Source organism: Lissotriton vulgaris, unplaced genomic scaffold (genome assembly GCF_964263255.1).
Source record: "Lissotriton vulgaris unplaced genomic scaffold, aLisVul1.2 SCAFFOLD_285, whole genome shotgun sequence".
In the NCBI taxonomy this organism is placed as follows: Eukaryota; Metazoa; Chordata; class Amphibia; order Caudata; family Salamandridae; genus Lissotriton; species Lissotriton vulgaris.
Genome location: NW_028246414.1, coordinates 1,103,814 through 1,120,043, shown reverse-complemented (window position 1 = coordinate 1,120,043; position 16,230 = coordinate 1,103,814). Strand labels below are relative to the sequence as shown.

The 16,230-nt window shown below is 46.1% G+C and overlaps 1 protein-coding gene across 2 annotated transcripts in view; it reads right to left on the bottom strand.

The window, feature by feature from the left end:
- Window positions 1-16,230, bottom strand: part of LOC147665960 (copine-5) — a 1,339,740-nt gene that overhangs the window by 428,954 nt on the left and 894,556 nt on the right. For both annotated transcript variants that reach the window (XM_086949376.1, XM_086949377.1), the window contains one exon: window positions 13,267-13,326. In XM_086949376.1, the coding sequence (XP_086805502.1) occupies window positions 13,267-13,326 (60 nt within the window). The remainder of the gene's footprint in view (window positions 1-13,266; window positions 13,327-16,230) is intronic.

Here is a 16,230-nt window from a genome sequence, read left to right as displayed (position 1 = left end):
TGATCCTGAAGAATCCGGCTCATCCACTTGTAGTAACTCCAGATCATTTGCTCAACCATTAGTCCGCTTCATCCAGGCCCGATATTCCAGCTCCTTCTTCCAACACGTTCTGCCAAGGTCTGCCCCTGCAGATATGCTTTGTAAACTTCAGTGCCGATTTCGCATCCGTAAAGAAATGTGCCTGTTCTTCGTGAGTTACTTTCAATTTGGCCAGATACAGCATGGCGTATGGCACAGATGCAGTCCGCAGTAGTTTTTTCACTGGCACAAATTCTTTCCTCACTGCCTGGACCACCGGCGTGTAATCCAGAAAGAAAGACAGCGTGTTCCCTTTATAAACAACTGGGTCTTTGGCCTTAGCCTCTCTCAGGACAGCGTCTCTGTCAGCATAGTTTAGAAGACGTGCAATAATCGGGCGAGGTGGTGCGCCGAGTTTAGGTCTCAGTCGAAGCGAACGATGTGCCCACACCACAATCATCACTGTGGAGAGTGCAGAACCAAAGAGCTCTCGCAGCAGACCATCAATAAACGGCTCCATTTTAGAGATAGGGGTGGATTCCAACAGTCCGAGAATGCGAAGGTTGTTGCGCCTCGACCTAGCTTCCAAATCCTCATGCTTCCCACGAATAACTTCCAGTATTTTCTCCATCTGTAGGATCTGCATCCTCGATTCGGCCTGCGCGTCATGTGTGTCAGACATCCGATTTTCCAGAATGTCCAATCGATGCTCGTGCTTGTCAAGCTTCTTCCGTACCACGTCCAACCCAGTCGCCAGTGCATCTATTTTACTGTCTATTGATTTCATGCCCGCCCGCAACTCAAGCAGTATAGTTCTGGTGTCATCCTCCGCACTCTCCGCCAGCCCAGAAGCAATCCGCGACTCATACTGCTCACCCATCACGTCCGTGGCACGAGTACTGCACTTATTATCAAATTGTAATTTAGCTTGCTTAGGATCCGATTTTCTCATGTTGAAAAACAGAGGTCCCCGGATGTCACAGGCCTCTCCGCCCCACCTCCACGAAGACGCTCAGTCCTGGCTACTCCTTTCTCAGTGTTGTCTAGTAGTATCAACCTGGCGTCCCAACACTGAAGGCGTTACCTCCCCGGGGGGCAATCTCGCTCTCCAAGACCAGGAGCACCAGCAAAAGTTACCGCAAATCTGCAGTTACTCTATGTACAGAGACTGCGTTCAGTTGGCGTCAAGATCTGCATCTCTCGGTATGCACTGCTTCGTCACTGCCACACTGACCAGATCTCAGGCAGGCCTCTCAAGTGAGCACAAGGACAGTCGTGCCCCACTGAAAGCCCTCCAGGCATGGGCAAGGCTACAGCACACCCAGAGCAGCGCCTCTCCCTCCCCCAGCAGCCGATAGGACCCCCCCGCAGTGCCCCGGCACCGTCAGCCCACCAGACGCAGGCAAGTCGGAACTCAGGAGCCCCTCGGGTGGCCCCCACCACTACCAGGTGGCAGAACAGCACCGGCCCAAGACACACTGCAATCGGCGCCACGATCCTGCGCCCTAAGCGGCCCGACAGTACTAGCCCCCCAGGGCCCTCCGCGCGTGCAGTAGTAGAACCCGGGTGAAGCCGCACCGCTCAGGCAACCCAGGCCAAGCCCGCACTGTCTCCTCACTAACCCCGTGTCCTCGTGGCCAGCTCCGCCCGCACTGGCATTTTATCTGCTTCTTTAGTGCTGACCTGCACAACTCCTCACACCAGTCCCGAGCAGCCAGGCAAGTCTCTTCGCTGCCTTCTCTTCCGCCACAGTAGGCGCCGATCCAAACCACCGCAGTCAAGAGGGGAATCCCCGTGCAACACCGAGGCGGGCCCACAATCCTCAGCCGGACTCCGTGATCCTCTCTGCTGCCGCTACTTTAATGAGCCCTACACAGGCAGTCCCGTGTCTGTCCCCAACGTCTCCACGCCGATAATCGAGACTCTCCAGCAACAGGACACCACATGCTCAGATTCTCGGCATGTCAGCTTAGACGGCGATATCCGGCTCTCGACTCCTAGGCCGGCGCCATTTTCTCACCCGGCGCGCAAGGAAGAGATTTATGCTGTTCAGCAGCTTTCCAGTAAGCTCGGCAGCTCCGATCACACCAACCCTTGCCACTAGCTATAATCTCCGTCTCTGGAGATTTTCACTGCACACAGAGGGTTTTGCAAGGATGGTATTAGCCGGATAGAAAGTCCGGCTTACGGAGCTCCCTTAACAGGCAGCCATTCCGCTTCGCGCCAAAGCCACGCCCCCATTACAGCTCAAAAATTACATGGATAATGCCATTTCCTCTGTCTTGAAGGGTTGCGACCTCCATAATTCACCCGCGTTAATTGACCTTTGAACCCCGTGCACAAAATGAGCGGCAACTGGCCGGATCCTGCCATCATGTTCAATATGTCATACTAGAACAACTTTACTACATGTGAACTACACAACCCGTAAAGCTGTGGACGGTCATATCCTCAAATTATCTGCAGGTTGTGGGCTTACCATGCAGACTTCGAATAAGGCTCATGCATATTAGGTAGATTGGCTGTTCCAAAGGTCAGGAGATCCACCGTTCTGATGTCCCACCTCTCTTCCTCTTTAGCAGTAATGCTATGGTTCTTACTGACCAACGTCCTGGGTACTATGGCTTCGGCTCCAGTCTGGATAAGATCAGGAACGCCAAAGATGTGCAGGAGCTCATGGCGCAGGGGTTTGACCAGCTGGACACCGCTTTCATGTATCACCATGGTGAGACAGAGCGTGTGCTGGGTGTAATGGGACTGGGACCGCAAGGTAGCATGCCTGGAGCTTTTGGGGTCTTTGCGGAGCACCTCAAGCCTCATTTCCAATCAAGATCCAGCCCTGCATGCTAAGGGCTCCTATCAGTGCTTGGAAGTCCTAGTACCATAGGTGGAACTTACTTCAGCAAGAGGCTGTACGTTTAACCGCACACCACACTCTCTTACTGACTTTGTGTGAGTGGAATAAGGGACTTCTAGATACTCTTATCACTTCCTCTCACAATAGTTATATCAGATGATTTGTGGACCTAGGGGTGGGCAGAACTCTGCTGAATCTCAAGGAGTTTTTATGTAACTTTTTGGAATTCCGTGGATTAAAACACTGCAAGAGCCCCCCACCCCTACAAAAAATAACCATCCCATATGTTGAATGCATACAGAGGCCCTCCGTGATCCTATATTTCAGGGGGAGACATCCACTTTTATTAACACATATGTAGACAATAACTGGGGAAACACTATCACTAGGGTGAACAAATGGGAAGCATTGAATGTGGTGTTAAGAGGCTATTGTATAAGCAAACCGTAAAGCAGTCGCAAGTACCTACAGCAGAAGGTAATGAGCATAAGGAGCAAACTTTGAAATATACAAGCAAGAACTCCGGAGGACCTACACACTAGGAGAGAAATGCTTGAAGCACAGAGTGAGGTATGGGATAGACTAGGCAAATGCACCCAGAAGAGCTACAGACATACAGTGTATGAAGTAGAAGACAAATCAGGAAGATTATTTGCCTGTTTGTTAAGAAGGTATTGTAACTTTGTTAGCCACCCACGAAGATTGCAAAGTACTGGCACAACCTAGAATTAACCACACCCTCTCTATGTACCTTGCAGCATTGTCCTAAAACTCTACTCAGTTCGACTTCACCTTGCTAACAAAATATCTAGGAACTATCCAAAAAGTCTCAAAACTTGTGATTGAAAAGCGTACAGAATTAGATCTGAAAATCACAAAACAGGATGTGGTGGAAGCAATTGAGGAGTTACAATGTGGAAAGTCAGCAGGAGCAGGTGGCTGAACCTAATACCATTCCTTCCTAGCACAGAATTTGGAGAAGCTCCTGGATGTCTACAATGAGGCCTTGGGATGGTTATTTCCAAAGAAGGGGAACCTAGGGCCTTTTAATCTAGGTCCAGCATTCAGGCCCAGAACTTAGTATAACCCAAAATAGTATGCAGTTCCTATTGTGAGTTGCAGGTTATTGTATATGTTTGAGAGAACACACGGGCGCTCAATCAAAAACTGGAGAAAGATTTCCTCCTTACGGAAAAAGACCCTCACACACCCAGCCAGCTAGGTGTCTTACTTCATCATCGGGTCTGCTCCTTATCGAGTTGGCGCTACAATACCCGATCGGCACCCAAGATGGGGTGTTCTTGATCGTTTTTCCTTATGCCGTAGGGTGTACTGAATGTGAGGGCCCTTAGTCAGTGTAGGTGTAACAATGTGAAGGATTGTGAGATTAAAACAGGAATTAGTGGTCCACTCAAAACAATTTTAATGAAACATGGCCAATAACCTGATTAAAAATGAAGAGGCGCGCACCCCGCTCTAAGGTTGCGGGATTACACGCTTGTGATTTAGGTCAACTTGTTTCTTGCCTATTGTCAATTAGACGGCAATTCCTCAGGACTGAAGTGAGATCTACCTAAACTTTTGGTGGTGGTCTAAATTACGTGATAGATAGTCTTGACCACTCATACAGCACCCTAAAAAGTGGTACCTGTAGATCTACAACATAGCCTGCAATGAGAGAGATTCATCAAAGTTAGTGTGTCATAATACAACAGTCTATAACACAACAATGACGGTGCACCACTCAAATTCAAAGGTGCGACACACGCATGCTTCACATTCAAGTGACTGTGATCATACGCTAGACAACAGCAGCAGTCATAAGTACATCGTGCGTCAAGCATAGTTGTGAAACTCACCCTATTTGGGTCAACTATGCGTGTTAGCGTGTTACTGCAGGTGCAGACACTATAAGTGTAGTGTCCTAGTGGATGAAGAAATTAATAAGAGTTAAAATACGGATATACCGGCACAAGGTCCTGTAGGCAGTTATCTGGTCAGTGGTTAAAACAACAACATGGGACCCGGTAGGTGTAAGTCCCCACGCAAAGACTCCCAAGCCTGGAATTGGAGACCATGTGTCCCATGGTTTATTGAAGATGAGATACACCAATAGGTAGACCCCCACAGCGTGAACTGGTGGCCCCCCTGGAGGCATCCTGGTGTGGGTGCCTGGTGGGTCAAAGGCATGAGTCGCTGGTCAACACCCGCAGCATGTCACGAAACAACCATAAAGGGTGGTCAAAACACTAAATCACTGCTTGTAAATGCGCCAGACGGCTATACGGGTCGCTCGAGTTACATTGTTTAATTGTTTTTCTGAGCCAACGAGGACCATCAGGAGGATACGGACATATGCGGGGGTCTCATGCACTCGATACATACCTGCCAGATAGTCAATACCACAAGGAAAGGGTGAAATTAATTCCCATAAATCAGTTGGTGTCCCGCATGGATCGCACATCTTCGGACATGCCACATTCTCTCAATACTCACATTGTGAACTCTGATAATTAGTGGTCGTCCTACCCCTCACTTGAGCACCCCTGTGTGTCCTCTCAAACATATACAATAACCTGCAACTCACAATAGGAACTGCGTACTACTTTGGGTTATACTAAGCCTTGGGATGTTTGATTGGTCATACATGTTGGCAGTCCTGGAAGGCATGGGAATATACCTCCTATTTTGACGATGGTTACAAATCTTATCACAGACTTGACGGTCAGGGCTAAATCTAGATGCGTGATCTCTACAAGCTGGCTCACTGAGAGACGCACAAGGCAGGGTTGTCCCCTCTACCCGCTGTTGTTTGCCTTGGCAGTAGAACCACTGACAATATGTATAGGCAAATTATTAAGAAAACACTGGGTTACAGTAGGAGACTCAATCTGTTTCACCTCTCTGTATGCCAAGGACATGTTGGTCTATTTAACAAAGCCTCAGACATCACTCCTATAATATTGAGGGCATTAAAGGAGTATGGAGTAGTACAACGTGAGGTGTTCCCTTTGGCACAATTGGTAGGTAAAACCATGGGGAAACTACAGGAGATATGGCTGTGCTGTGAAGAGAATAGGTTTAGATATCTTGGAGTCCTGGTCCGTACACAAGAGCATCGCTACAACATGGGGAGAGTGATACAAGGCCTCAAGGTGTCAATTTAATTTTGGAGCACACTCCCAGTTTCAGTTATTGGCAGAGCGACAATCGAACATATGGTTCTCCTTCCCTGATGTCTGTTTATGTTAAGGTGATCCATGTGCCTGATCATCAGATCAACTTAAAAAATATAAGATAGACCCCTCTTTTCATTGGTTTGGTCTTGCTAGAGGAGCAGAGCTGGGGACCATGACGAGACACAGGGTATAAGGTGGACTGGACTACTAGACTTGGAGTCATACTACATAACAACTAAATTGCAACATGCAGCACAATGGTGTTCAAGTGGAAGACAACTGGGAGAAGAAACTTCTCAGGGATGGTCGAGGGGCACTTCTCTGCAGGAGTACATTATGATGGCAGGGCTCTCCCAAATTAGACACTACAGATAGTTTGCCAGGTGGCATGGGCCTCGGAAATGGTGATTAAAAGAGTTTTGGAGCAGCTACCCGACCTGAAGATATGATGGCTTAAACTCTCTCCAACATCAACCAAGTGATGTCTCAGACCCAATTGAGAGAAGGGGGCTACCATACCTTAGGGGATTGGTGCTCTACTGATTCATGTCTAACAATTGAGGATGCATGTGAGACATGCAAATTAGACTGCAGCCAATTCTTACAATATGCTAAATTTAGGATTACAGCTAAGGAAATATGGACTGGTTTTACAACAGCAGCACAGTTGTCTGTCCCACTAGTTATTGCTGGAGGAAGATCCATGGTGCAATCTGGTGTCACTCAATGGATATTGGTTTAAAAACTGACAGAACCCTACATCCATTGTGTGCTAGATAGAAAGGGGAGGGAGGCATCCAGGAGCCCATTTCATACAGGGATAGGACATGCATTATGGTCCAGGAGGTAGATAACAAGCAATAAGTTTCAAACTGATACAATTTAACTTTCTGCTCCGCACTTATCTCACCCCAGCATTGACAAGTGTTCTGCCTGCCTACATTGTAGAGAGGAAAATGTATTATTTTTACATATGATGTGGTCATATAGACTCATTCTGTAATATTAGAGAGATGTGATTGAGACACATTGTGATGGAGGCTCCAGGCTGTCCTTTTTAAATTCGCTCCACACCTATTTGGAATCCTGCTTGAATACAGACTTCTTTACTGTACTAGGTGATTTTAACTTCCATTTGGAAGATAATTATAATACAGATACGGCTAGTTTATTAGACAAATTAGCCAGTTTTGAACTTAGTCAGATTGTCGCTGAGCCCACACACATAGCAGGGCACACGCTAGATGGTATATGTACCAATAATTTCTGTATGGAGGTCAAAAAGGTCTGTCCTCTGCCTTGGTCCGACCATTTTACAGTGCATTTTAATATCACACCTACAATATCAAATAATGGACAGAGTTTTAGACCTTTGACTGACAAATATCGCGCCTGAAAGTCAGTAAGTAAATCAGACTTCGTGTTGGCACTTAGTAACAGACCAGTAATCTCTAACGACGCAAATCAAGCTGCAACAGATTTTCACAGTTGGTTAAAGATAGCTGCAAATAAGGTTGCACCTGAAGTGACCATGAAACCACAACATAAAAAAAGTCTCGTCGCCATGGTACTCTGACAACCTTAAATTAATAAAAATTAAGTGCAGGCAAAAAGAACGTATCTGGAGATCTCAATATGATGATGCACATAAGAAATTATATTGTGCTGCCCTTAAAGAATATAAGAATGCTATCATACAGGCTAAAACTGCTTACTACACTACTAAAATCTAAGAAGCCACTAACTCTCCAAAAGAACTGTTTCAAACGGTATCTGCCTTGTTGAAATGCCCACGGGATGGAGTGTTTACACCAGACCATAAATTTGTAAAAATATTAGCTGTTTTTTTTCAAAACAAGGTTCAATCTGTATATAACGGGTTGGAAAAATCACCTAAGGATACAGCAGAAAATGCCCTAGATCAATCTGAACTTAGGGCTAAATACAGTGGCCTGCTGTACTTTCTGTTAATGACAGAGGTGAAGTGGTGGCGCTACTGTTAAACAACAAATCAGGATCCCCCCTGGACCCCTGTCCACCGTACATACTACATCTAGCCTCAGAGGAGGTCAGAAAGTCACTATCTCTGGTATTAAATAAAGTTCTGTTATCAGGAGATTTTCCCAAGGCCTGGAAAAAAGCTTGTATTCGACCTCTTCTAAAAAAGCCCAAGCTGGATCCGCTTGATGAAAAGAACTATCGTCCTACCTCCTGTCTACCGTTTGCTGCCAAAGTTCTTGAGAAGGCCATAAATCTGGAACTTACATCGTAATTAGAGACGAATAAGATGCTGGACAATATGGTTTCCGCTCAAAACACTCTACGGAGACAGCCTTGATCATGGCAGCCGAGGTTATGGATGTAGGAGGAAAGGCTATACTGGCCCTGCTTGATTTAACAGCAGCCTTTAAAACTAAGTCATGCGGTAATAATTCAAAGACTTCAGAAGGCAGGTATCAGTGGTACAGCTCTTACCCTCCTATCCTTTTTATCGTCTAGAACACAAATGATCCACTGGGATGGATATCGATTGGAGGAATTTACACTTCCGGGTGGAGTCCCTCAAGCTCGGCCTTATCACCTTCACTCTTTAACATTTACGTAACCCCTTTGGCTAGATTAATAAAGAGTTACGGTTTCACATTGGTGTCATACGCTGATGACACGCAGCTTATAGTTTCTGTAACTGACTCAGCGGATGTTACGGCAGCTGATTTTTGTAACTGCACCTCAGCTTTGATGACTTGGATGAGCGCTAACTTTTTGAAGTTGAATACTGAAAAAACTAAGGTTTTGGAGTTTGGTCCAAAAACTCCTATTTGGAATCATCTATGGTGGCCCACTACAGCCGGCACTTGTCCTGTGCCAGTTACAAAGGTTAGGAATCTTGGATTCAAGTTTGATACAAATCTCACATGGGCTTCGCAGATTAACCAAGTCTCTTCCGTATGCTTTTTTATGCTAAGGGGGTTGAGAAATATTCTTCTGTACATACCTTTCTCCTTGAGGAAAACAGTGGAAGTAGCCCCTATTTTATCTAGAATCAATTATTGCAACACCCTCTATTTGGGAGCAGGCGCAGCTCAACTTGCCAAACTTCAATCTATTCAAAATGCGGCAGCCAGAATTTTGTTTGGGTTACTAAAACATCATCCCACATCGAAAGCTATAAAACAGCTTCACTGGCTTCCTGTACGGCGATGTATCGATTTCAAGACACTGTGGGCCTGATGTAGGAGCCCTAATACCGGTCGGAAACGGCCGAATTCGGCCGTTTCCGACCGGTATTACGGTTTTCTTATGTAGGGGGCTACATCAGTACAGATTCTGTAATTTTACCGATTCTGTACATTTACAGATTCGGTAAAATACTGAATCGGTAAATGTACAGAATCGGTTAATAGAGATGTAGGTGGCACTCTGAAGAGTGCCACAGGCCTTCAGAAGTCGGTATTTTACCACCCAATCCAATTGGGTGGTAAAATACCGAATCCAGGTGTGCATGCACATTTGTGCATGCACACCGTTGCCATGTGACACACAGACATGCCCTTAGGGCATGTATGTGTGCTACATGGCACACAAGCCTGTAATTGGGGTGCTAGAGGGTGTCAAAGTGACACCCCCTGCACCCTTGCAAGAATAGGTAATTACCGAATCGGTAAATACCGATTCGGTATTCCACATTGATTCATATGGGCTTCAAGGCCCATAGGAATCAATGAGGGATACCGATTCGGTATTTACAGAATGGGTAAATACCAAATCTTACCGATTCGGTATTTACCGAATCAGAATTACCTACATTTCCCCCCCTCTAATTTACCACTTCTTAAATATCGAATCGGTATGATTCGGTATTTTAGAAGTGGTAAATTAGATTTACCTACATCGGGCCCTGTGTCTGGTGCACAAAACCTTGTTTGGTGGGGGAGCTGAGGAAGTGCAATCCTTGTTCTCACACTGCCTTCCTCTGCGGCCTTTAAGGTCATCCACCTCTGGCCTAGTACAAATTCCTAAGCTAAAAAGAGCAAGATGTGGAGGAAAATGGTTTTCCTTTTTAGCATCTAAACTCTGGAATACACTACCTGTATATCTGAGAAAAGTAGCTAATAGATCAGCCTTTAGAAAAGAAATCAAGACATGGCTTTTTTCCCAACCCTAATGTGTTAGTGGTTATAGATCAGTCTCCTTCCCTCAGCGCCAAGACGCCTCGGCAGTAGTGCGCTTTATAAATACCACCAGTCAGTCAGTCAGTCAGTCAGTCAGACAACAACATCTATGCAGTTGGTAGAGACAATTATGCACAGCTCACGAGGGGTTATCCCTAACCTCAATAATCGAAATGTTCAATACAAGCTTGCAGCATTGGCCCTAATGCTTAGCAAGTGTAGAAGAGCAATATACTGGTTGTCCCCAAAGACCCTGTTTTGTCATCTTGGGAGCCAGATCTTCTAGAATGGGCAGGTGCTGATGCAAAAAAGAATGAAAGAAGCCAGAACAGATGAGAAACTACAAGGAGACCAGGACATCTAGTCACACATGATAAATTCACTAACTGAGCCCTGTGAAACCACGGTTTGACTATGGGTAATGTACCGAGACTGCAACAAATTAGCTAATTTGAAGAGCTTAGACGAATCTGGCGCACTTCTGTATCTTACCTAAGTGGCAATAATGATTGTATCTGTACCGTGATGAGTATATTTACCTGTGTAGTGTTTCTTATGGATTTTTCTCCACGATACAGCATGTAATTGATTCTGGGGTTCTGTTGTGCACTGGAGAGTGGTGGGGGGAAGTTGGGTTGAAGTTGAGCTATGTTGAACTGCAGGATCATCACTGTTGCTAACATTACAAAAACAATAGTCAAGGTTGTAAATGAAAAATAAAATATGAAAACAAAAAAAAGAGCAGCGATGAGGGCTTTGCTGGCAGTAAATCACTCATATCAAATAAAAGGAATAAGGTTGGTCACACAGTGGTGACTCCCACTGTGCTCAATGGCTCCGCTTGGTGCTGTCGACCTTTTGGGTTGATGTTTAGGGACTCACAAAGAGGCCAGCACAGGGTGTGCAGATGAGATCTTACGAAGGTACGAACATTTGTCTGGATATAAATAGTTTAGAGTTTCATCTACATAAGGGCACTGGTTGTATGCACTTTTTAATTTTAATTAGCTAATTTGATCAACACAAACCGAGCCCCAGGGGAACAGCAAGGAACGTTTCCAAACAGGAAGGTATGCTGGTATTTTCGGGTACACAAAGTACATTTGCGAATCTACAGTCATTGCCATAGTTACAGAGTTTACAGTTCACTGACTCACGAGTCAGTTTTCAGTGATCGTGATGAACAGAGTTCTTACCACAACAACAGGTGGAAGTGGGTGAGGACGCAGATGTGGTAACAGGAATGTTTTCAGTGTTTTCCTGACCAGGTGGCGGGTGAGTGACAGTATTACATCAAAACTCAAATTATTTTACCATGTGGAGCCGTGGAATGTTTTTTGTAAGTTCTTTCTTTGTTGACCTACATTACGCGTGTGGTTGAGTCACAACAGATGCTTTGTTATTGAAATAGTCCTGTTTGTTCGGGACAAAGGAGTTGAGGATGATACAGTCAGTCTTGAATTGAATGCCAGCTATCAGGATGAACCGGTCCGCATTGGTAAGGATAGGTGGCATCAGTTTACATTTCTTGTGGCTATCATTTACTATGTAGCTCGTGGCGTGAAGGAATGCCTTCAAAGCATTACGTATGGAATCCAGAAACCATTCCAGAAAGAATTACTGCTGTCAGTGTGGGAAAGCAGGAGACCGTGTACAGAGGGGAAAAGGGCAGCAGGAGGAAGCAGGGCCTTATCTTCCAGGGGAGATTCAGAGAAGAACAAAGCTCTTTGTCAATTCTTGGTTGCTTGGCCCATCCGTAAACCCATGGTCCGAGTCTATGTCAGAGCTGAGCACCTTAAAGCAGTAGGTGAGCATATTGTGGTCCTCTAAAGTTTCATACCTGGCACAGGTAGAGTCAGTTTGAATTTTGCATGTCCCTGTATAAATGTGCCTTCAATGGCTTTATTTCAGAAGATGGCAGACATCTATGATTGGAGGACACCGGGGCCTGAAGGTAGACGTGGTAAATGGACAATATAGGAGGTGGTCTCAAAGGAGGAAAATACATTATATTGGGTGAAAGATGTGCCAGTTTGCCTTTCACAATGTTGGGGAGGGCACAGCAGTACTGCCAGAGGAAGTGTTAAGACAATGTTAAATCCAATATTTTTTTGTAAAGCGCGAACAGCTACCCGAAGGAATCCCAGCGCTGGGGGCCATCGGGACGATTAAGCAAGCTATTGCCCAGAGTCAGGTGGTGCTGGGCTGACCTGCCGCCGGTGCCGGGATCAAACCGTGAGCCCCAGAGTTCCAGGGTGGGTCGCCCTGGCCGCGGCAACACACCTCTTCCCATTGTAGGTTGAGTTGTCTTATTGAAAAGAGGTCTAGGAAGTTCGTGTTTTCTAGATTATTTTTTTAGAGTAAATCTATTTTGGTTAGAGGGCCCTAGGTGTGTGGTCTCTGGGGTCATGGGTAGCGTGTCATCATATAAAACTATTAAGTGCATTTTATGGTAGCACAGGATTAAACGGGAGGCAAAATTATTTGTGTTAACTATTTAGCCCCGGTTGAAATTCCTGCCATCCAACCTTCCTACCCCATCCCTATTTTGTTGTATTACAGAGTAACATTGCTTACCTGCTCCACCCATGGTCTATCTCTTGCAGATCATTACATGAAGGGGGCTGTGACAAGCGTCAGTGACTGGACATGGGCTCGCCACTTACAAACACTAGAGCTGTAGGAACTCATTTATCATGAGTCTAGGTTTCATCAGTGCTCCATTTACAAGCCCTAAATGTACACAAGTATTTGCTCGATCTATATTCGGAGAAAAAATGTCCTTGCTTTGGCAGAAGGAGGTTATAGCAAGAATACATTGGATTTGAAATCCACAGCTATGCATAGATTATGGGGGTCCACATTTACTCTGGCTCTAGGAAAAACTGAACGTTTACCATCTCATTATATAGTTGCTCTGCGGGTTCTACCCTGGCCTTTTAGCTGGATATCAGTCTGTGTCATAATATACAGGAACTTATTATATAACAGAAATACATCCTGGGAATTTATGGTCTGAAAATTAGACATTGCTTCTTACCCGTTTGATACCGAGGGCATCGGCTTGCCCGTCCTGGAGTGCAGTGTGTAAGCGCCCATCCTGAGGAAGAAGAAAGAAAAGTTTGGGAAGAGTCCTTGGATTCAGAGAAAATATTACCTTGCAAACCAAGTATCACAATCAGCAGTACTCTTGTTAAAGTCTATGACCCAAGTCCATCTTACATAGCTTGATAAACTCACCTCTGATGGAAAGTGGGCTGGGGTTGTCGCAGAACACAGGCGACACAGAGCCAGCCTAAAATCCCTAGGACAGCTGTAGCCTTCAGGCATAAGGGTGGATAATGCTAAGGTCCGGGCTATCGCAACACCATGACGAAAAAACTTACATGACTGAGTGGCTTGCTTCGAGGAGACTCCTAAATCGTAAACAAAGGGATTTTACAGCCCTTATTTCTGCTTGGATGAAGGCACCGCCTCCGTACATGTCTTATTCACTTCACCAAGCCATCTCACTACTGTTGTCAATGTTAATGGTCCTGGATGGATGTGCGGTTAGAGCAAGCACAGTGGATTAAGGAGGGAGCGGTGGTGGACATGAGCATGGTGATGAGAGCACCATGGTCAGTCCATGAGCTCTACCAGAACTCGGAGCTCCTGGACACATGAGGCACTTGGAAATCAGAAACATTTCTAAGGGAGTTGGTGCAAAAGGCACTGGTAACCCTAGGGATTACGCTCCAGGGGTACTCCAGCACCTTTGACAAAAGGTGAATCTTTGGTATTCCGTTTTTGTTGGTTGTTTGTCGCGGGCACATAGAGAAGTTGATCCGAAAAATGGCCATCATGCTGTGGGGTGCATGAGTGACACCACCTCCCTCCTCTTTTCTAATCTCTGGTGAGGAGGGACCATGGGCAGTGGGACATCCGCAGGTGAGAGCTAGAGGGAGGTATGGACAAATGCCTGACTCTTATATAGGGATGCTGCCATCTGAGTGTACGCCCACTCTGGCTCCTCATTGGCCTAGAGTGTATAGCACCCGCACTGGGCCCGATCCAAACTGTACATGCATATCATTACTCACATACATATCAATACATTTTGCCAAACACATGTCTTGTTTCTTGTGGTAGGTTTTGACCGCAGTTTATTCTGTTAACATGTATGAAATACCTGCATCATACTTGTATATGCAGTACAGTACTCAAGTTATAAATCAATATGACAGGGCCTTCAATCAATATCATGGGGGTGGGGGGGTGTCATAAATCACCTTTGACAAGGTCATAGATCATAAATGTGACAGGTCACGAACCAGTACACTTACAAGGTCATAAATCATTTTTGCCAGGCTCGTAAATCATGTGACAGGTCACAACTCACAGCAGCTGACAAGTCATAAATCATCTCTGACACATCACAATCACGTTCTGTTATCTGTTTGCCATCCTTGTTCCATCTCTTAGTTTGTTCAGGTCATCAGACATGCCGTTTTATGAGGTCATAAGGTTTCCTGTTGGTTTTTACGCTGATTGTGTGTGGAGGGGCAGCCTCTTACTGGAGTTAGGCCCCAACTCGCTAACTTGTTTGTCCAATTTTGTGCTCTGCTGTACAGCTTTCAGCCTAATCAATCTGACGTAAGGCATACCCAGGTAAGTGGCCTACCTCCTGCACCCCACCCTGCTGGTGTGCCTCCTTAACCAACAAATGTACCCCTTCTTTACCACTTCGCCTGCCATCCGGCACTGCGACGATGTTGCTGCTCGGTATGGGTGGGTGGGTCTTGAACGCCCATCTGCACACTGCCCAAGCTTTCAAAAGTAAATTGCACTGGGGCAGAGGTGTCCTCATAGCCACTGTTGTCCCCTTCACCATGCGGCGGCGTCCCCCTACTGGGGGTGTTCAAAACATCACCTGTCCACCCATTGGCCAAGTATTTCCATGCCACCTTTGGCGCACAATCTTGATTTGGGTGGAGGGAGGAGGGAGACCAGGCGCGGTGCGTCCATTGGGGCGTGGGGGCGTAGCCCCCCCGCCCGCAGCTCCCTCGGCGTCTTTGAACTTAAGTAAACTCTCAGTTTACTTAAGTTTAAAGACGCCGAGGTTGAACTGACAATCATGTCAGTCAACATGACGCCGGACCGCCCGGTCCGCGTCATGTTGACTAACATGATTGTCAGACCAGTGGGGGGCAACAGGCATCAGCACAACAAAAGTGCGCATGAGTAGGGACGGAGGGCACCGTGCCCACGCATGCGCACTTGTGTTTTGACCTGTTTTGACCTGTTTGCGCATGCCCATTAGGAGCCCTTTGGGCTCCTAATGGGCGTGCTACGGGCGAAGAATAGCCATGCCCTGGCGCTGCCAGGATTGGCTTAGAGGGGCTGTACCTTTGGTGGTGATCCTGCCTCCCGTCTGTGTGTGGAGGCGCTGCGCTCCCTCATCACACAAAATGTCCCACTGCGAGGAGGAGGGTTAAGGGTAAAGAAGGTTCATGTATAACCATAATTGTTTATTCCCTTAACATCAGAGCGCGGAAGGCTGTGTTTCTGTACTGGCAAGAACTATCTGCACCTGGGGTTTCACAGCTGGCGAGCTGTTCTCTGTGCGGTTTGATTGGCTGGTGCCAGGGCTATTGTTTCAGTAATAAATCCACGAACTGAAGTGTCCACCTATACAATAAGTATCTTTTAGGCATTTGCAGGACATAAACCTGGCCTGATGTGCGGCGAATCGCTTTACATAATGAAAGCAGAGGTATGCAAAGCGAGTAGTCTCAAATATAATGATACATTGGGGCAAGTAGGAAGGTGGGGGCACGGAATGTTAGGGCCACTGTTTGGTTTTAAAGTGACCATAGCTTATTTTTATGACATGAAAAATACATTGATTCAGGATGGATAGATGGATGGATGAATCATGGATGCAGGATGGATGGATAAATGTCATTGATGCAGGATGGATGGATGGATGGATGAATGTGATTGATTCAGGATGGATAGATTG